This window comes from Botrytis cinerea, chromosome 11, assembly GCF_000143535.2.
Source record: "Botrytis cinerea B05.10 chromosome 11, complete sequence".
Classification (NCBI taxonomy): Eukaryota; Fungi; Ascomycota; class Leotiomycetes; order Helotiales; family Sclerotiniaceae; genus Botrytis; species Botrytis cinerea.
The window spans coordinates 303,750-324,519 of NC_037320.1; the positions used below are offsets into that span (position 1 = coordinate 303,750).

A 20,770-nucleotide genomic window follows, 5' to 3' on the forward strand; every position below is an offset into this window, starting at 1 on the left:
TTGAGAATTTCACCTGCAATTTAAGCCACCATCTTTACCGAACTCAAAGATCTAATCGCAAAAAGATATTTCTACACTAGAAGAGGATCTTTCTTCTACTCTCTCGAACATTGAACATTGGCTAGTTAATATGTCAGATATTGAACGCCTCAGTGAGGCCATGCAACGCTTGGATAATCTACGAAGGAGCAACCGACCTAATCAGCGGCGAGTTCATAATTTAAGACAAAATTCTGAAGCTCGCGACGTTACCATATCCTCGCGCGCAACCACCGCTCCCAGAGCTAGAGGATCCTCTCTCACTCCCACCAATGAAAGTCAATGGATCCGCGAAGGTCGAATAGTGCGTGAGGTTGTGTATTATAGAACACAAAAGCTACTCCGCAAAGAATTAGCGACAATGCAACGAGACTTATTAGCCTCAGAAAAGCGACAGCGTCTTACTGGTCAGGTTGAGATGCATGAATCAGATGCCGCTGCAAATGGCGAGCCTGGCTCTCCTCCCGGGGATCGGGAAAGCCTAGGTTCTGATACAGGTCAGGATACTCGTATCAAAAGTTTAGAATGGTATTTTCGCAAAGCTTTCGTCGATGCGTCTCTTCGTCCTACTCAGAAACCTTTAAAGGAAATCGACCCGTGCTTTTGCAGTGATCCATACGCGATTGGAACCGCCGATGGAGAATGCCACGAAGCTGTCAAAATGCCAAGGTGCGCGCATGTCTTTGGGCGCTCTTGTATTGCAATGTGGCTACAGGAGAAGGATACTTGTCCGATGTGTAGGCATAAGATTGTGATAATAAGTTTGGAATGACATCCTTGCAATTGATTGAGCACTGGGTATCAAAAGGGGTCTTGAATCTTGACGTCAGTTGCTCTAAGAGAAGGAAGAACGAATAAAAAATTGAGATTGGGCCTTGTACAGGTTTACATGGAAAATTGGGACTGTAGCATTAAGTCAAATGTCGAGGATTGGATCCTCGAAATCATACTTAACAGTGAGTAGAGCAAGGTGGTCTAATACCTACTGGGGTTTTCATATTGGTGAATGTTTAGATGTTACCAGGTATAGGGAACTAAGAAACATATATCGTTTATTCAGGATGCTATATTCAGGAAATTCTAGATGCTGGCTATCTACTAATCAGCATGGAAATATTAAATGAGAAGATTCATAGAACTCCGAAATTGGCCTGAGAGTGTGAAAATGAATTGACATGAGAGACTAGTGATAATTTACATAATGGGGGAGGCTAAATCCTGATAATCATCAACTACTTCTTCTAATGGAGCCTCATTCACGAACCTGAAAATTTTCCTTCTTGTACGTTTCTTCTTGTGGACTTCTCTTGGTTGTTGGCTACTAAGTTATATAACAAAATGGATCTGATTCCACATTTAATCAAAAAATGGTTGCTATCTGGCTTTCATTGTGAAATCTCTGAGCATTTGAACTAGTGATGAAAGAGTGAAGTTGGATATAAAAGCATCACATCCGTCATTTCTCGTGACACAAATGGTACGGTGATTAAATGGTTATTTTTACGCTTAAAATTTGGTGACTTAAGTTGCGTGGATGATGCCGCACCTCGATCCACCGTATTGCAAAACTGCCGTAGTGGTGAGTGAGGTGCTGATTCGATTCATAGCGTTTATATTATTAATATACATATATATCATTCTCTCGCTCATCATATCCCACTTGATAAGAACGGAACAAACTATTCGAAGGAACTCGACATCATAAACATCACGAATATTTCCATAGTTTTGACAATCCAAAACGCCATCAACATCACCTACGAAGATCTACCATCTCGACCGCAACAGCTTTGTAAAAGTTCAGTGGTGTATTTGTTACTTGCCCGAAACACGAGGTCCAGCACAGAGAAATTCCCAAGACCGAACCCCCCTATATTATCTTGATATAATGCCACCAATGAATGCACATGACGCAACACAAGCGGAAGGCACAGATCCAATCGTCTTCATCGCAGAAACAGAAGAAGGAAATGGAGCAGTCTTTTTGGATCAACATTATCTTCTTGGTGATGATATGCGAATGCAATTGTCAAATACAGGACCGCTGCCATACGACATCTCGAATCCTTCTCTACAAGCAGGCGCAGGTAATACTTTCCTGCAATTCTACCGAGATATCCGCTCCCAGTTTATCACATCCGCCCAGGAGGAGAGAAGACTTGGAGAAACGCTTCTGGAGGAGAAGAAGGAGGCAATTAGAGCACTCCTAAAGCCAGTCCAGAATAGCACGCATGAATTAAGCCCCTGCTTCTGCAACGAACCATACGCAGACACAACAGCGAAGATCGATAATAATTCGCATGAACCAGTCAAGATGCCAGAATGTCAACATGTCTTCGGGAAATGTTGTATCGTGCAATGGTTGGGCGATAACACTCCATCGACTTGCCCAATGTGCAGGAGAGTAGTTCCTTTACCGAGAGATGAACCGGTAACCCAAAATGAAACTGAGGATGGCTATAGTATCATTGACTATCATTACTGAAGAAGCTATGATGGACAGAATTTTAGAGTAGATAGCCAAGGCATGAGCTAGATAGATTGATGAAGTGGCGGATTGTATCAAATTTGAGTCAGCAGGTGAAGGAGGTTTCAATTATTCAATTTTAAATAATCAAAAACATGTCTACCATAATACTTGATAAACTCTAGTGAAGATCTCTCTTATGCTATTATTATGATTACATGATTGCGATCCTTGATACCGTGCAATTTGTGCCATTAGATCTGTTAGGAAACGCGTCTAGATTTCTTGGCATTATTGATGACACTACTCGTTACGCCCCTCACAAATGATAAGCGAGCAACGGCGATAAACAGCTAGCACAGAGACTTTCACAATTTACGCCGGGAAGCAGAACACAATCAAACTATAGGTACGGTCATTATACGTCAAAAGGAAATCATGGATGCGGCTATGATACGCCAAAAGAAAATTTTGCACCGTAGAAATTCCCGACAGCTACGCTGTACGAACAGTACCATGAGCAGTACTGCATTGGAGGATTTTAGAACGACTTTGACGCTAGCACACTAGTACTGGCTGTCATAGAGCTCCATTTAATATATAGGGAACAGAATGTTCCCCCCAAAAACATCCATTCTCTTTCCCTATCTTCTTCTACAGATTAACATCTACAATAAGATCTTGACCACCTCCATTTACCTGGCTTCGACTTATTTAAGAAACTGTTGATCTTTAGATAACTTCAAAACATTACTACTTTAAATTTTTCAATCAAACGACTTTCTACAACCAACATTTACAACCAACTTTCACAAACAACTCGTTCACCATGACTAAATTCTCGAATTTCTTTCGCGAGGTCGGTGGATCCATCACTGGCGCTTTCCACAAGAGAGCCAGACACAACCGCAAGATTCGCCAAGATAATCGCCCAGACACCCCTCCAAGTTACGAAGATCTTTTCGGACAACCAGCACAGCTTACAGCAGGCTTGGATGAAGCTGCAGAGCATGAAGCCTTCTTGATGAGAATGGCCCGTGATCCATCAATCCTTGCCCACAGTTCAACCTCGGATGAAGATGTACAACCAGACACATCTTTGGACGGAACGGCACCTGGCTCATCAACTAGTGCAGGCTCCAACCAAACCACAGACAATGTCCCCGTTGTTTCTGGTATTTATTCAATGTCACCACAGGTGACTATTCCTCTTTCACAAGCCGAGGTAGAGCCACGCGTGGCTACTCGTCCAGGATATCGATATGATAATTTGGACATTCCAGAACCAGAGGATGATACTGCAGAACCATTTCTTCATCTTGTGGAGGAAGCTATCGCAGCTCAATCTCTCCAACCAGGCGCAGTCACTCATGAGCTAGAAGCCACTCATGAGTTAGAAGCCACTCCTGTGCAAGAAGTCACTCCACAGGAAATCACCATTGCCGCCAATTCTGGCCACCAATCAAGGGTAGATACTCACCCTTCATCACAAGGCCGCTCTATGAGATCGAATGTCTCCGAGGATATTCAATTACCTCCAAGAATTGTCAGCAACCCTGAGCCCCGTGCCACAGTATCCAGACTTCCAGCTGCAGCTAGATCCACTTCGTTGGAGGGAAGATCCCCCATTCCTAGTCAGCCCAGCTCGCGACCAGAACTTTCTGGCTCACGCCGAGTTGGAGGCCAATTAGCTGCCCGTGAAAATAACGAGCCATCTCTGGTACAGCCAAGAACTGTCACTGCTCCCCAGCCAGCTGCACAACCATCTACTCCAGTTGCTGTTAGGAGTTCTTCAGCACATCCAAGAAGTACCAGTGGTTATAGAGACATCGTTCAACGCCATGCACGTGTGTCGGATCATCATGCTAGCTTGATGAGACCGACAGAAACTGCAGCACAACTTACAGTGCCTAGACAGCGACGACATCCTGTTGGTGATCAAGATGAGTCGGATGAGTTAACAGGAGAAGAGAACCCTGTTGATATTCAATATTTCCTCGCTCGAAATCGGTTGAACACGAGAAATGAACACAATCAAGGTGCTTCATCCTCAGGAGATATCAATACCCTGAGATCGCAACATGCAACTCGTCGGGACATTTCATCCGGTGCTCAGACAGTTCATAATAGATCTGCACAGAGCAATGAAGCCATCTCAAGAACTCAAGCCGGCAATAGATCGTCAAATAGACGCCAAGATGATCACAATGATGGTTCTGACAGATTACGATCTGGATCTTCTGAGACTTCTGGATCCCTACCTGAACATCGTGATCCTGTTCACCCAGGTATTACATCTCCTCTATTGATCGCAGAACTTCACCATGGTAGAGCTCACGGCGCAACTAGGCCACCAGTCATTGGGCAGCATCTTGCTGAGCGACTTGACGCCGCACGAAGTGAACGTGGTCTACCTAGATCACCACGTATATGGGCTATCCCCACACCAAGCGATGAAGTCAACACTCCCATTCATCCGGCTGACTTCCGCGAAGATGGATATCGTCCAGCTAATAGGGACCCAGGCTCACGCACAGAGCGCCCACCAGCTAGGGCAAACAGAACAGCTCATAGCAACAGCAGCCAATACAATGCGGGACGTCAAGGCGCTGTTGATAGTATGCGTAGTCGAGAAGCATTGGCGCGCGAAGAGGAGCTCCAAGAGATCCGCGAAAACGAGAGACAGAGAGCCATCAGAGAGGTTGATGAGCGACGACGAGAGGAAAGAGTGAGAAGACTCACCGAGAGAGAGAGGAGAGACAGAGAGATAAGAGAGCAAGCGCACAGAGAAAGACAGGGATTGGAGAAGAAGCGAGAAGAGGTTGTCGACAGCATTCTTCAACCAATCCATATCGATCTCTGTTTCTGTCTTCAGGAATTCGGAGATGGTGGTGATCCCCACGAGCGTGTAAAGTTGGCTCATTGTACACACGTCTTTGGGAGAAGTTGCATCAAGAAGTGGCTGATGATGAGTGACACCTGCCCAAAATGCATGGGTGCACATGCTGCTCTGCGTGCTTTATCGCAAAAGGCACGAGAATTGAGAGCCCATTAAGGGGACTCAAAAAGGCCGGACGAGGAACATCCGACGGATGCAGTAGGGGCGGGGTGGATGGCGCTGATGTTTTGAGAAGGTAGCTTGCGATGGTTACCCTTGAATGGTTCTCTGTTGAAGAAGCGCTTGCTAGAAAACTGGGGCTACCAATTTATCCACAATGGGAAAATTGTGATAGGGGAGGATTATGATCCACAGTTAAGCAATGTGGGAATAAGATCGACGAAAGATCTTATTAGAGATATGGGCATTGAGTTCTGTTATTATAGATTGTCGGGATATGGACCACGGAAGTGAAAATCGGGATGGACATTGACACCGATTCATGTGGTTTCACTTGGCCTGCAACAGTTTCTTTCCACTAGTTTCATTTTTACTTAGGATAATATAAAACCAACTATACAAAAACACCTGTATGTATGTGAATTAGACACAGTGACTTCTTAGGAATGCAAAGCCGTGTTTGTGAAATTGTAAATTGTAATTGGTTCCCTGACCTCCCTTGTCGAATCAATAAAGGAAGTGAATACATCCTGTCATAAGGGAGTGCATTATGATGAATTTATAGAGTTAAAAACTTTTAATTAGGGAAACTCATAGTGTAAGGACATGGTAGAAAACAACGTGAAGAAACTGATGTGAATTTGCGCACACCAGATTAGGATTGGCGAGGCAACAATTGGATTGGGGAGTCAGAGACAATAATTCTTATTCAAAGTATACAACATACTCTGGGTACAAATAATTTACATCGGCTGAGAATAATGGAATTATATTGTTGAACGTATTTCGTGAAGTACATAGAAAACTCATCACTCGAACTGCATGACTGATATCTTTCGTATCTGTTCTTTGGGGCGTCGGAACTGAGACCTTCGGTGGTTTATATAGCGTGACCATGCCTTCTTCTTATTCTCATCGTAGGGTACTCAAAATAATGTCGGTTCAATATCATCCGAGCATATTGTGATATTAGAAGTGAGGTCTAGGGCATTATGTGCTTACCCAGGCAGCTACATATATAGTAAAACAATTCCAGAGGTTGTTTCCTCGAGGAGTCAAGTCTGCCATGATAATATTCGGCTCTTCAAGCGGCCGACTAGTTCCTACCCAAGTAGCTTTATAAGTGGTTGATCGGCAACTAGGAGTCTTTGAGATGCTCAATTTTGTACAAATACCTACATGATGATTTCAAGCTTCGAGCAGTAAGTTAAGTCCAGCTTCATATATATTTATGAGCCATTTTCAAATATTTGATCACAGATAACGGGCTGAAAGTGACGGAAGATTCCGATTACTAATACGTGTACAATGATGTACAATAGATAGAGTTGACTATGTAAATCGTTTTGATTACCTAATACAACTAATGCTCTCATTGTGCTTTCTATAATTGATTGTTGATCTCCAAGCTTCCTTCTCAAACGTTGTCCTTCATATATATATTCATTCTATCAACAACAAATGTGAATCCCTCCATATACTTCTTTCAAACATCAAAATCATCCCAGTATACGTATCCCATTACACGGTATCAGAGCTTTAGCAGACGCTGTTCATCCAATTCTTTCTACGACAGTTAAAGATATTTTCTATCTGCGAAGCTCTGAATTTCATTTCCTTTACAAACATCTTTCATAACAACATCATCTCCGACTTCAAGTATTTCAACTACCGACTGAACACCTCAGACTCTGCGAAAAGCCCAGGGAACGTTCAAGATACATTAGCCCCGAAATAAAATCTGAAAACTAAACCTTTTCTTACTTTTCCGCTTTCGACATTCCACACACAGAAAACTCCATCATCATGTCTACTGAAGAGAGAAACATATCGGCCACTGAAGAGCTTCCAGATGTCCTTACCGATGACGAGGATTCATATGCTTCTTCACAAAGTAATGTGGAACAAGATTATAATTCTGAGTACATTCAGTCTATGAATGCTGAGATCCGGTCCAGGAATGCTGAGATCCGGTCCCAATTTGCTCAATATCTTCAAACCAAATTCGCAGAAGACCTCACGGATCGTCAACATGTAACTGAAGCTTGGATGTTCTACATACGATACATGATGAATATAAACGACGAGTGTTCAATTTCGATGAATGAAGCTGGCGATGAAGTCAGCCTCTATTATTCTCCAAGAGCAGCGGATGCATTCAAAGTTTTCTATACGAGCATTGGGCTACGCCGTTCTCAAGCAGAGAGTCACCGAAACCAGGCTATCAACGAGCTTTTGATTCCAGTCCTCAATGAAACGCAGATAAAGTCGGCAAAATGCCCAATCTGCACTGAAAAATATGACTCAAGTACAGATGATGCTGCTTCTCATGGCGCTTGCATGTTGCCGGACTGTAAGCATGTGTTTGGGAGGAAATGTATCAACAAGTGGATTGGGGAGGAGGAAAAGAGCACTTGTCCAGTGTGCCGCAGTCAAATCGACATTCCCGTTGAGTCTCCGGAGATTTACGATGATTTATTTGAATGTGTATTTGAGCCTAAAGATAAAGAACTGCATTGGGATGGACCATCGGAGACGACAGCTCGCTCCCAAAATTGACAAGGATTGTAATCTTAGTGGTCACTTGAAGCATTCTGGCGGGACGGAAGCGAAAGTTATTCCTTCACATACATGATTGAGCGGTTGAGCGAATACTCTTTAAGATAGATAAATGAGTAGACAATAAAAACAAGCGATATGAGACAGACTTGATTTCCAAATGACTTGTCAAATTGCAATTTTGGCGACCTTAAAAAGTTAAATCATTAGATGACCGCTTGCCCGAAAATTTGGCGTCAAACACTTCCATGATATACTAAGAAGGGGTATGAGACCCCATTGTACTAAACAAGTGCATGCCACTAGTAGTCTATATAGTCACCAAGATACGAATAGAGAATCTCCATGGGACTCAAAATTAGAATGAGATCAACATAAATCACTACCTAAATTTATGGTAGAATAAGCATAATACTTTGTATCATTTTGGAACATCACACAAAATGCCGAAAGCCAAAGCAGCTTCCTGATATCGTTTACAATTCAATTGTATAAATTGAGTGTGTTTCATTGAAACGAAAAAATCTATGAGATTTGATCGCTTCCGAACTTCTTTGGGATGAGCATGTACACCCACTAAGCTTTAAGCAGCAAGTAGATTGCCCTAGTGCCAAGTCATTAGCGTAAGCTACACTTGCCATTTTTGTATATAAAAAGATGAAGTACTTTCTAAAACTTCTCACAAAATCAATACAGACCAAAGAACCTCAAAGTATATTCATTACTATTTCTAGTTCAGAAAGAACTCCGCAGAAAATGTAATCGATTCAATCACGAGTATTATTTAACCACATACAACAATTATGCCAGATTATCCATCCCCGGAAACTCAGTCACAGCCGGACGCCCAACAAGACGCATTTTTTGACCAGTCTGAAACAGAGTATCACCTCACACAATTAAATTATGCCGCTGGTAATCCCAGTCCCGTCAACGAAGATGTTACTGGCGTAACTCGAAGACGAACGTTGGGGTCTACAGAGTCGAGAGTATCTCTAGAAGCACGACAGCCATCTGAAAATCACGCGGCAATGGCAGAGGGCTTACAAGTCGATGGTGGAGAAGCCCAACCTCCGGAGCTTGGGGATCTCCCCGTACCTCCACCCTCGACCCACGACGATGACACGATAGCCGAACACAGTTGTTATGTCGATTCAAAACTTGAATGGATTGAGAGTTATCTTATTCCTGTATCGTCCAAAGAATCAGACTGCTGTCCTATTTGCCGGGAGAAATACAACATAACCTTAGACGATCCTGCTGTGGAAAACAAAACAAGATATTGCATGGATTGCGAAAGATACTTTACTATGACGCACAAGATCGACAAATTTCACAAGGCTTGTGTAATACCACAATGCTCGCACGTATTTGGCAGATACTGTATTACTCAGTGGTTGAAGAACAACTCTACCTGCCCCCTGTGTAGGGAATGGATAGAAATAATGTAATAGAGAGATTTTGTCCATGGAGATTTTGGGATATTTGGAATAAGTCAGTTTCATGCAAAGTCGCAGCATCGAGTCGGCGTTTGGCTGGTGCATTTGGCTGGTGCATTTGGTGATGGCTTGTTCAGCGATTACACAGGATATTATCGAAGGATATTTAGTAAATAGTGCAGTAAGGCACGTCTAGATGACAAAGTGAATGCTACAGCACACTACAGTACACTAAAGCACACTACAGCGTCAAAACAACCAAGTCATAGCATCTTATTGGATAGCTTCAACTTTCGTAGAAATAAAAATCAAATTCTTTACATTTTCAATACGCTTTTAGCCCTTTATCTCGTATGTATCAAAATGACATTTCTTACTCTTAAGAGACTCTATAAATATGGCTCGTTTACGGCTGGGGATTGGGTGGCTAATGGTTGTTAACATTATCCGATGTGAGAAGACTCTCGTTCTCGTTCTTGTGCGAGGAAAAATCATAATTACTGGTACAAATATGTTAATGAAACTAAGTACTTCACGAGCTATCAATGAGAACACGCCAAAATAGCAACTAGTAATTTGAGATGTAGGGCTGAATGAATCAATTGTCGTTTGAAACTTTGAAGCCGGAGCTCTCTGGCTCTTGGTATATCTGAAAAACACTCCGATTTCACAAAGACTAAATAAAACCCACGTGACGAAGCGTATATGTAATTCCTCATGATCAGTTTATTAGATGTTCCAGACTGTTAGAGAAATTAATTGATTTCAATTACATAGTTTGTTTATGTTATTTGAGATTTTCAATCAGCCGGACTATCATCCAGCTTGTCTAAATTGTTGAACTTTCATAATATATGTTAAATTCTAATTTTCGGTATTCTCTATTTAACGAGGAATCCCAATCAAAGCTTTTTATTATATGTTAATCTTTAATAGTCTGAAGATTCAGATCATAATACAGACTTTTTGAGATTTCCCTAATAGTTTATGTAGTCCCATAGAATTTCTGTTAATCCGTACGGCTCGCGGTCCGGATGGAGTATTGGCAGATTACTGGTTACAATGCTCGTGATCCGACTTGGTTTCGACGTGAGTGACCCAAAAAGCGGGTATTCGAAAGTAACAGATTTCTCTTGACGACCTCGCCAATTTTCAATCTTACTGCTTCAAAGTGGAAGACGACTTGACCTTGCTTTGTACCAAAATAGGTATTAGAAATCATGTTTTATCTCCTGAGGTTGATGTACAGCATAGTGGATCGTATTTGGGCTTATTATTTGCTACGTTGTAGAGACCGTATTGTTGATAGATACGTGTCAGAACTAGATTCAGATAAACTGCAGTATCATAGTAAAACCGTATGAAAACAATTCTCTGGTTATAAGCAAGTTATGTAACTGAGTTCTCCTTGTTATTCTCTTCCTATTAGTTCATTATAAACAAGTAACATTATTTTTCTACCTCGCAACACTTTCTTGACATTGGATCCTAGAACATCACATTGTAGATCTTTTTTCGAAACAAAAACACTCACCCAATAACAATTTACAAGAAATATACAACGGATATAATCTCCAGCGTCTAACAAACCGGAACCATCATGCCTGATCGAAGCCTTGATTCGCGCCCGCACGTCATCTCACCACATGATCTCGAAGAGTCTGAAAGCTCAAGAAGATCGCAGCCACAGATTACATTTGTCGACCCCATTATATCAACTATGGTTGCAACACATGGAATCACAATCGAAATCATTTCGCCTAATGGCGACATGAGCCGCACAAATCCAGAGTTCGAGAACATTGTAAGAGCCACCGTTGATATTGCAGATAGTCACGAACCGAGGCTATCTACTGGTGACCTTCTCGTTAACGGTCATTTGGATGAACAAACACTATTTACCGCAGCTCTACGCTATGAAGATGGGAGAACGAGATCCCTGATTGTGAAGGCCCGAATCGATTTCAAGTACCGTATTAAGGTTATCAATGGAATGCTTGGGTCGGTGGACGTTGAAACTCTTGATTCTGAGAATTGTGGCATTTGCATTGAGCCATATACCACGGCTGCCACTTTAAGCGAGCTCGAAACAGCGGTAACTACTTCAGAGGAGTCTGGTGCTTTGGACATCACAAACGGTTTCGAAGATTCGATCATTACCTCAAACGGCACCGAGGATTCGATCATTGCTCCAAACATACCACATCACGATGCAGTGGAAATGAAGAGATGTGGGCATGTCTTCGGTAGGGGTTGTATTGTTCAATGGATGAAGGAGAACAGTACATGCCCAATGTGCCGTAGTAAGGTGCCACTACTACCTATCCCATGCCATCTACAGGTCTGGGTAGTTTAGGATTTAAAAATGGCGAGCATGAGAAATATCAGATCAGGGACCGATAAGGATGACTTTTGACAAGTTAAAAATAGCTTATGTACAGAGGATGAAGAGCCCAAATCTCAGCATGGTTAGTAGGGAGCAGAGACTGAATGAATGGAATTGTCTTCTGGAGCATGAGTTACAGATTATTTCAGTTCATTTTGCCAGCTTATGTATGAAGTTGTTATGAATAGCCAAGCTCAGTTAGTTTAGTTAGGGCTTTAATTTTGATTACAATTAATTTCAATATGTATCAATAAACTTGAAGAGGTTTCTTGAGAGTATCGAACGGTGAAAGACTAACGTAGCTACATATCTCAAATGGATAGCTTATAAGAATGATTCGTAGTTATGGCCTGTGAGGATCGATTTTTCAATTTGTTCTCAATATAGGATTCAGGGTACAAATTGAGACTAAATTTAGGAGTCCTAAATAATTTAAAGCTATATTTGTGAATCTAGATTAGTATTATATTATTAAATAATAATTGAAACTTTATATAAATATAGATCTATTATATAGATTTTAAAATTTTTTGTAGCAATATATTGTATTCATTAAATCACTTTTCTTTAATTTTTATTATCAATATACTATTTAAAATTATATTAGTATTCGTTAAATTCTTATTTAGGTCTATTTTAATAACAAATTCAGCTCTACATCGCTTAAAATTTCAATCCGAATGGGCCCTCATAGGCGAGTGAAGACACTTGCGAATGGCCATGGAAACCGATGTTTACATGAATATCAAAGCTTTTATTACAGCTCTTTAACCGGTATCTTCGTCGATGTTCGACGTCCTGAAAATGAATCATAAATCTCCACTTGACATTCAAGGAATCTATATCATAATACTTCAATGTACTATACTAAATTAATGCTAACTCTGACGCTAAGTCTGTACAGAAAATAATACAAATTAGTTTTTAATTTCCGACTCATTCTTACGGTAGGGTTATCGTCGCTTTTCACGAGAGTTAATCGATAAAATCAATGAGAATGATCATAGGAAACCCCAGAGACAACATGAAAGGCCGTAATAGAAAACATATGTTGAAACGTAGCAGCCGTAACATTTCCAAGATCATGTTTTAACGACAGTAATAAAGCTTTGTCATAATGTATTCAAATGTTGCCGTACGAATGATATCTTTGGCTTATAAGGAACATCTGTGCCAGCTAATAATACTATCTATCTTTCTATAGATTCATCACAACAACTACCTTCATCTACTCAGTTCAAGAAGTTGACGGATACCAATTTTCAGAACAGTAACCTACCAAACTCATCAAACTTTCAAAGTAGCACGAGTTATCAACAAAGCCAACTCACTATGTCTTTAATGGGAAGCATGCTTTCACGATTCCGCAACATTCGCTCTTCGATGTCGGAGGAAAACACCTTCTCACAAGAAATATTCAATCATCTCAACGCTACAAGACCACGAAGACACATGGATTGGCTCAATCTTTCTGCACAATACGAGGAGGCGGGTATGACACTCGATATTGTGTATACTAGGAATGTACCATTCACGGGGCAAGATTTTGAAAATCTTGAGAGTTTAGAGAATCTTGATCCGGAGGCAGTTACATTACTATCAACTGAAGAACTTCGAACAAATCCTAATTTGGATGGACAAAAGCGATATGCTGTTCTAGTCGGATCAAATGAAATCACAAAGTTCATTGTTGTTGAAATTAGGAAGTGCTACCGCGATCGAACTAGAGCTATCAAGGATGTACTGCCACCAGTCGACGTTGCGACATTAGACTTTCAACAATGCGGCATCTGTATTGAGCCATACGCTGAGGCTACTATTCCCCTTGAGCCAAATCATGAGCCTTCAAAGATGCCAAAATGTGGACATGTATTTGGTCGAGATTGTATCATTGAATGGCTGAAGAGGCATGATACATGCCCCATGTGTCGGGATGAGTTGAGGCTTCCACTTGCATATAGGCTACGAGTAAAAATGAATCAGAATCGAGAACAGGCTAGAATCAATGCTTGATGTTTCTGAAGCCTATATTTCGAGGAAGAAATGGGCCGCTTTCGATTACTCATGCATCTAGGCGCAAGGACCAAAGAGTTTCAGATCAACGGGGGCACACAGCAACTTGAACTTTCAAGGAGAACCAACTGAGGACATTTTTAGTCCTTTTAGCAAGTTAGTTTTATGAGGCAGTGTAAAGCACAGGATATATCCACTCGTTGCAACTTTCCTAGAAGGAGATCTGAATTGTAGTATGAGAACATAAATAAAGGGGCTAAACGCAGTACCTAGCTATACACAAATAATTTTGCAACATCATCATGACATATCTTTGTGATCCTACCCTGATTAACATATGAAAAGTACCTCTTGAATCCTTTGAAATCGATATGTGAAAATAAGAGATCCATATTTAACCGTAGATTAGATGATAATGTAGCTAGCTCCCCCCTAAGCATGAAAAACGTCTAGTGATATACTCAAGAATACAATTTTAAACTAAGATACAAACAGGAAACAACGCTGCACTCAATTGAGAAGCTTTAGAGATATCGGATATATCTTATTTGGCTATCAACACAAAGACTAATATGCAACTGCAATCCTAGACCCTCCGATTCGACTTCTACAGCATGAATATCTGGCTTCAACGAATTTTCTACACAACACAATAGCCTCCTTGCATAAATTGCTTCATGTCAATATTCATAAATGCAGAATGTTACGGCTTGTATGTTACCATTTACACTGTGCCGTGTAGAAAAAGTTTGCTGCTTACAAATTAGTGTTGACCGTACGCATTGTATCATGTTGACAATGTCCCTTGCTTGAAAACGAGTGCTGATGCGATTAAAAAGCCGTATCATAATTTCTTGTACTATTTAATAGCAAGGGATTATCCTGGAGCTTAATCACTTCCAAAATAAGGAATCTTGCACAAAATCATTGCAGACGCTTTCTCAATAACATCTCCATCAAAAAATTTACCAAAAAATTCAAGAATCACTATCAGTATGCCTTTACTAGATCGTCTTCGAAATAGTCTCAGAACTCGGGTTGGGCATAAGCGTCACGCTCTCAATGAATGTAACATCTTTGAAGACATGGAGGAGCCTTCCACAGAAGGAGTCCAAGAAACATCTCTCACTCTTTTCAAAAACTCTAGACTATTCAAGGCACGCGCATCCGATGATACGTCTACCATCTCCGCCAACTGTAGCGATTTCTCTCGTCACAACCATAGTGGAAACAACAAAACCAAAGAGCAGTGTGAATCTAGTTTCGCCTTAACTTCGACAATGACTGATGGTCAAATAAACAACTTCCGTAAGCTAAACCTCATGGAATATCTTGACCCATATCAATATGAAACATTAAATGATGTCAGAGATGATGTCAACGATGATGTTGACGATGATGGCTGTGGAGCAGAGAATTGTTTTACTGATTCATCACCGGAAAATTCTGTAGCCCATTATTCTTTAAATGTCATACCCCCTGGTTGTTCAACCGCCTTATCCCCTCGTCTGGAATCTCGAAGTCATCGTATTCAACAGGAAACTGCGCTTAGTGACCAATGCTTGAGCGACTCCCAGCAAGGTAATGATCGCATCCGATTAGACAGCGTCGGCAATAGCTCGGCAGAAGACCTAGAAATTTTTGGTTACCCTCTACAAAGAGTTAAAGCTAGAAGCTCTTACTCAAGCTCAGGGTGGGGAATGCAAGATCAGATCAATCACCACATGGGAGAAGATGCCGAGAAGTCCACCCCTGGATCAGGGAATCCACATTCTGAAGATCTCCTTGCTACTAGAGATTTTGCTACACCGAATGATCTAACATCGCTCTTTACATTACAAGAAGGTCAGTTGCCATACCGAAAACAAAAAGATGAGCCTACGATGACAACCCGATTTCGGAATCTTTCATCTGAAAATCCTCATCGTCGAGTCCGTGTCTGTAATGGCATATTCTTCAATCAATTTTCTACCAATCTCAACCTCAAAGACAATGTTCAAGATGGTACAATGAAGGGAAATATAGCGGACGAATATCTTTGAGAGACCCTAGAAATATAGGATCGGATTAAGCGAGCTTTTATTCCACCAGCCGCCACGGACAACACATCAGGTGTTACACACCAAGATCATTGCAGCATGGAAAAATACTGCATCACGAAGTGTCCGATGTTTCGGAATGTTGTTAAGATTGCATTTGTTTAAATGACGTGATCTTGTCACGCTCAGGACAAAAATGCAGGGTTTGGGTAGCTGGATCAGAGGGAAATGATTGGAGCAGACGGGAAGAAATATGTTGTAGAGAAATCCATAAACTTTTGCCAATTAAACTTTCATGACATTGAGAGGATAGTATCGTAAGATAAATAAAGTAAGATCACTAAAGTGAATTGCATGCTGTATATTTGCATGGGGTTTTATTGGCATGTAGATGGTTTCCTAAATATCGGATTTGAAATCTTATTATAATTTAGGGACTCGCTAGTATTTCATACAATGTATAAAGAGCGATATGTTTTAGGAAGACAAGATCGTTTCTGTAATGCACCATCAATTTTATGTCAAACATGCAAGTGATGAAGGCTATTTCTATAAGTGATCTTATAGTAGTCGTAAGCTTTTATTGTGTATCTAGTAACATTGCTCGTGAGCAACCTGGAATTTAATTTGTTACTATTCTCCCCCAAAATATGAAATTATTATCAATTACTTTATGCTTCCTTAACTCCATGGATATTCAAATGAAATCACTATTTTGGAGACCCCATCCTTCAACTTAACATGTTTTTGTACTACAAGTATTGTTCGAAGTAATCATTCTGGTATAGATTCAAAGCGATTCAGAGAGCGAAATATCAGGCTCATCAATAATTGTTGAAAGAGACCGTGAAGGGATGTCAAAATCACGTCAAAAGATAGGATAACACGTAAGTAGCAACTGAAGTGATGCAAAGTGAAAAGAAAGAGTGAGCAGTGCAACAAATCGTTTCTAGAACGTGTTCTGCCGCTTCGTTGGCAGAAAATGATCACTCGAATATTCTCAGCCGTAGCCAGATCGAAAGAAGAAGAATTGCATCTATACAAGGTGACCTGGCATTTAATACGGCTGAGAGAGCTTTCCATGATTAGTAATAAGGTTCGCGTGGTCCGCAGAAGCTCAATTCCCACTAGAGCGTTTGAAAATGCTTAAAATTGAAGCCGTAAACTTTAAATTAAACGAGAAGCGATTGTAGATATTGGTGGCTGTGGATGCAAATATCAAGTTACGGTCATTATAAATTAGAAGATCTATCACCGTATGAGCACTTAAGATATCTGATCATTACATCTTAGAGAGCAGTGAATTGCTTGATACTTATCGAGAATCATGGCGCTAATTTATTATTATATTCTGAATGGTTCTCCTAGAAGTCTGTTCCATGGACTCGGATTGCAAGTCACGTTGTTCGGTTCCGCCTGGATAGACCTTTCCTAATACATACAGATAAACGACCAATATTTCAAGGATGATTTGAACGTAGATATTTTTGGTACGTTACTGGCCCGCCAACAATGAATGTGTCGATACTATCACCCGATCACTAAAATCCAGCAGCGAGTTTCAGTTCAGCAGCGAGATACGGTTCAGTCGTATTGGACGCGTACTGAACAGAAAATCAATCATTCTACCTTAAGCGATGCAGAGAACCACACCACTCAGTAAGTACTTAAGCTATCACCTTTCCAATATCCTCAACTTCCATCTTTCATTTGCAATAACCCTTCCTACAAACTTACTTCAAAGTCAAGATCAAGAAAAACTCAAATCTCGACATTCGAATTCCAACCACAACTGCAACCAAATCAATTCTTAAACCACAAGAACCTCAATCTTCGTTCCTACAACGATCAATCTTCAAACGTCAAAGCTAGTTTTCTTCAACAAACTTAATCATGCCACGAATGCTCGATTTACCAGTTCATTACACTGACGCCCAATGGCGCGCATTGAAATCTAGTAGGTTCAACATACTCCAATTTCTAATTCTCAAGACCCAGTGAAGCAGTTTAACTAACGTGAAGTTAGAAGCCAGAAACAACCATCCATCTATCACACCTAGAAATGCGGAAATTATCAAGGAAACCATTAGAGTCTACGATGCTATTTGTATGTTACTTTGCCAATTCTTTTGTCGCATATCTGTCGCAGCCTCTTTTCGTCGTGGGCAGAAATAAAATTGCCAGCCAGAACTAACTTTTGTGCCAAATTCTAGTGAAAGACAAGGATCCGACACCTCTTCCTGAATTTGCAGATTCTATCACATATGACAAGAGACAAGTCAACAAGTTTATACTCTATGATAGACGTATGTATTTCTTTTCTTTTACTCAATTTCGCCTACAGCTTAACATGATTCCTTGCCCTGTTCTTTCAACCAGTCAGGATATCCAATAGTTTGGATTGGCAGACTGAATACGATTTCTCAGTGTTTAAAAAGAGCACATCATTCGAAAGAATCCAGTGTTTCGAACTTCCAACAATAATATTGGACTGAGAAGCTTTTCATCATCGAACTGTTATCTACACTATCGGAGGTTCTGCCTCTAGCTTAGATTGATCTCGCATTTATTCTCTAGCCTCCTACTAACTTACTAATAGACACAAAACACCGTCATATCACAGTTATGAGCCCTTGCTATCTTCCCAAGCGTCGCCCCGAAGCTCGCGTTGGCAAAGTTCAGAAGCAGGTAGACACGATCATCAAACCAACAAGAGATCCTAGAGGACCCACATATGGCTTCATTAGAGGACCCGAAGTTGCTGCAGTCGAAGACGAAGTTGAAGCAGAGAATTTGACTGTAGTGGAAAATAAAACCGTGGGTGGGAAAAAGGCTTCGACTAAGAAGAACGGCCCGGCCGGGAAGAAGACTCTTGCTGAAAAGAAGAGAAGTGCACGTTCGAAGTCGAAATTGGGCGGCAGCGATGATTTCGTTAGAAGAAGCTCGAGAAGAATCGGTGGCGCTGCCCCAGTGAGTGCTGGTATCTTTATCAATGAGGGTACCCCTGAATCTGATATTATGAATCGGGAATTGAGCAAGCTTGCGGACTATAACTCTCCGGGGTCGAAAGAAGGTTCCCACGAGGCCGATGAGATGGATGTCGACTTCAATTTTCTAAACGGCCCTCCTATCCCATACAACCATACTAATCTCACCTACAAATCTCCATACGCAGATATCCCAGACGCTGATGAAAGCTTTCCAAGTGGCCAAACCACTATCTCAGCCCCAAGTACAGTTATTCCAGACGATGAAGATAATTTTCCCAGTCGTCAAACCACTATCTCAGCTCCACGTACAATCATTGAAGATACGGAAGATAGGTTTCCAAGCCGACAAACCACCCTATCAGCTCCACGCTCAGTCGTTCCAGACGCCGACGATATGTTCCAAAGTCACCGACCCACCATCTCCATCTTAGCTCCACGATCCGTCATCTCAGACGCCGATAACACATTCCAAATCTACCGAGCCACGCTCTCAGCTCCAAGTAGAATCGTTTCAGACATCGATGACATGTTCCTAAGTCATCAACCCACCATCTCAGCTCCACGCACCGTCATCTCAGACGCCGATGACAGTCTTCCAAGTGGCCAAACCACCATCTCGTGTCCCAATAGTGTTAGTTCATATGAATTTAGAATGGCGATGGGAGACCAGTCCTAGATATTTAGGCAGCTGAAGTTTAGAGAAACGATCGGTTCTTCCTAGGTTTGATGAAAGATCAGCCACTTTACATAATTGCCGGATCTCGAGTTCATAAGGTATCCTGCAGAAGCTCGAGTCAAGTCTCAAGTAGATACTATGCCAACTGTTATTAGATAGCTAAGCATCACTAACTAATATATAATTTAAATATCAATTACTAAAATCTTGATTTATCTTGAAGAACTCAAAAATGAACTGCCTCACCTCCCTTCTCTGTTGATCTCCACAATTTGTGATTCGCGTGTTGATTCTTATTTTACCTCTCTATTTAGCGCGACTAAGGGATTGCCCAACACCCTTCTTTAGCAGATTTCCACATTCCACCTGAAGAGAATTTGTTAGGGGAGCAATGGCCAAAAGAAAATAGGACCACCACTTTTCCTAAACAAACGTCTCTAAATTGCTATCAGAAACTCGGAAGGACTCACATTGATATATGTATATTCCTATGTCTGCATAAAATGACAATAACAAAAATATTCGAGAAATAGCGGCCTCGAGATAGTAATGGCTAGGAAAGATGACTCGACAGTTAAAAAAATCAAATCTCTAGCACGAAAAAAATCTATCAAGACTAAGATCTCACGCAAAATACCGTCGAACTTCGCAAGTGAACGAGCACGCAATTCCAGTATTTTCGTGTACTCTAGAACTTAACATTGAGCCTTTATATACCTGCAGTTGAGATATAGTAAGAAAGCGAGATATCTACACAAAAGCCTTGTAACATACATCCAGCCAACCAATATCTGAAGAACGCATGTACCAACCAACCAACCAACCACGTCAAAACAGATACAATACCACGTGTAATTAATCATCTCAAGAATCTCATTCATTTCATTATTTAAACATCCCATGCGGATGGATTACTACACTACACTGTAAACAAAGCCAAAAGTTTTCAAGAGCCACATGTAGGTTCGTACTGCGCCAAATATCCATCTGAAAACTAGCCATGCCTTTCTAGACACATGACTCGATATCTTCTCGAGGGTCGAGGTATTGGGAAATCGAACAATGATAAAGTCATTTTGAAATTCAATATGACAATGAGGAATT

The 20,770-nt window shown here is 41.1% G+C and overlaps 9 protein-coding genes across 10 annotated transcripts; all 9 read left to right on the forward strand.

Annotated features, from left to right (window-relative positions):
* Positions 1-82: 82 nt before the first annotated feature.
* Positions 83-868, forward strand: BCIN_11g00840 (hypothetical protein). Its single transcript, XM_001546882.2, has one exon. The coding sequence runs from the start codon at positions 131-133 to the stop codon at positions 809-811; it is 681 nt and encodes a 226-aa protein (XP_001546932.2). The 5' UTR covers positions 83-130; the 3' UTR covers positions 812-868.
* Positions 869-1,816: 948 nt separating this feature from the next.
* Positions 1,817-2,618, forward strand: BCIN_11g00850 (hypothetical protein). The gene has a single exon (XM_001546881.2). The coding sequence runs from the start codon at positions 1,928-1,930 to the stop codon at positions 2,522-2,524; it is 597 nt and encodes a 198-aa protein (XP_001546931.1). The 5' UTR covers positions 1,817-1,927; the 3' UTR covers positions 2,525-2,618.
* Positions 2,619-3,283: 665 nt separating this feature from the next.
* BCIN_11g00860 (hypothetical protein) lies at positions 3,284-5,679 on the forward strand. The gene has a single exon (XM_001546880.2). It carries the CDS (start codon positions 3,336-3,338, stop codon positions 5,559-5,561), a length of 2,226 nt encoding a protein of 741 aa, XP_001546930.1. The 5' UTR covers positions 3,284-3,335; the 3' UTR covers positions 5,562-5,679.
* A 1,348-nt stretch (positions 5,680-7,027) lies between these two features.
* On the forward strand, positions 7,028-8,269 carry BCIN_11g00870 (hypothetical protein). Its single transcript, XM_024695801.1, has one exon. The coding sequence runs from the start codon at positions 7,371-7,373 to the stop codon at positions 8,121-8,123; it is 753 nt and encodes a 250-aa protein (XP_024551595.1). The 5' UTR covers positions 7,028-7,370; the 3' UTR covers positions 8,124-8,269.
* A 556-nt stretch (positions 8,270-8,825) lies between these two features.
* BCIN_11g00880 (hypothetical protein) lies at positions 8,826-9,778 on the forward strand. Its single transcript, XM_001546878.2, has one exon. It carries the CDS (start codon positions 8,927-8,929, stop codon positions 9,572-9,574), a length of 648 nt encoding a protein of 215 aa, XP_001546928.1. The 5' UTR covers positions 8,826-8,926; the 3' UTR covers positions 9,575-9,778.
* Positions 9,779-11,139: 1,361 nt separating this feature from the next.
* On the forward strand, positions 11,140-11,937 carry BCIN_11g00890 (hypothetical protein). Its single transcript, XM_001546876.2, has one exon. The coding sequence runs from the start codon at positions 11,163-11,165 to the stop codon at positions 11,916-11,918; it is 756 nt and encodes a 251-aa protein (XP_001546926.2). The 5' UTR covers positions 11,140-11,162; the 3' UTR covers positions 11,919-11,937.
* Positions 11,938-13,255: 1,318 nt separating this feature from the next.
* BCIN_11g00900 (hypothetical protein) lies at positions 13,256-14,006 on the forward strand. The gene has a single exon (XM_001546875.2). It carries the CDS (start codon positions 13,281-13,283, stop codon positions 13,959-13,961), a length of 681 nt encoding a protein of 226 aa, XP_001546925.2. The 5' UTR covers positions 13,256-13,280; the 3' UTR covers positions 13,962-14,006.
* A 936-nt stretch (positions 14,007-14,942) lies between these two features.
* Positions 14,943-16,031, forward strand: BCIN_11g00910 (hypothetical protein). Its single transcript, XM_001546874.2, has one exon. It carries the CDS (start codon positions 14,957-14,959, stop codon positions 16,001-16,003), a length of 1,047 nt encoding a protein of 348 aa, XP_001546924.1. The 5' UTR covers positions 14,943-14,956; the 3' UTR covers positions 16,004-16,031.
* A 1,483-nt stretch (positions 16,032-17,514) lies between these two features.
* BCIN_11g00920 (hypothetical protein) lies at positions 17,515-19,774 on the forward strand. 2 transcript variants are annotated; one of them, XM_024695802.1, is made up of 5 exons: positions 17,515-17,659; positions 17,745-17,957; positions 18,027-18,107; positions 18,214-18,306; positions 18,600-19,774. In XM_024695802.1, exons 2-5 carry the CDS (start codon positions 17,894-17,896, stop codon positions 19,664-19,666), a joined length of 1,305 nt encoding a protein of 434 aa, XP_024551596.1. In that variant the 5' UTR covers positions 17,515-17,659; positions 17,745-17,893; the 3' UTR covers positions 19,667-19,774. The 2 variants fall into 2 exon arrangements, with proteins under 2 accessions (XP_024551596.1, XP_024551597.1); XM_024695803.1 differs by having other exon boundaries at positions 17,515-17,957.
* The last annotated feature ends 996 nt before the right edge of the window (positions 19,775-20,770 follow it).

Bases quoted from the DNA above. Each gene is read 5' to 3' on its own strand.
- BCIN_11g00880 (XM_001546878.2), top strand. From the start codon at position 8,927: ATGCCAGATTATCCATCCCCGGAAACTCAGTCACAGCCGGACGCCCAA.
- BCIN_11g00910 (XM_001546874.2), top strand. From the start codon at position 14,957: ATGCCTTTACTAGATCGTCTTCGAAATAGTCTCAGAACTCGGGTTGGG.
- BCIN_11g00850 (XM_001546881.2), top strand. From the start codon at position 1,928: ATGCCACCAATGAATGCACATGACGCAACACAAGCGGAAGGCACAGAT.
- BCIN_11g00890 (XM_001546876.2), top strand. From the start codon at position 11,163: ATGCCTGATCGAAGCCTTGATTCGCGCCCGCACGTCATCTCACCACAT.
- BCIN_11g00920 (XM_024695803.1), top strand. From the start codon at position 17,894: ATGCCACGAATGCTCGATTTACCAGTTCATTACACTGACGCCCAATGG. The intron at 17,958-18,026 runs GTAGGTTCAACA...ACGTGAAGTTAG, and splicing joins ATGGCGCGCATTGAAATCTA to AAGCCAGAAACAACCATCCA. The intron at 18,108-18,213 runs GTATGTTACTTT...GCCAAATTCTAG, and splicing joins TAGAGTCTACGATGCTATTT to TGAAAGACAAGGATCCGACA.
- BCIN_11g00870 (XM_024695801.1), top strand. From the start codon at position 7,371: ATGTCTACTGAAGAGAGAAACATATCGGCCACTGAAGAGCTTCCAGAT.
- BCIN_11g00900 (XM_001546875.2), top strand. From the start codon at position 13,281: ATGTCTTTAATGGGAAGCATGCTTTCACGATTCCGCAACATTCGCTCT.
- BCIN_11g00860 (XM_001546880.2), top strand. From the start codon at position 3,336: ATGACTAAATTCTCGAATTTCTTTCGCGAGGTCGGTGGATCCATCACT.
- BCIN_11g00840 (XM_001546882.2), top strand. From the start codon at position 131: ATGTCAGATATTGAACGCCTCAGTGAGGCCATGCAACGCTTGGATAAT.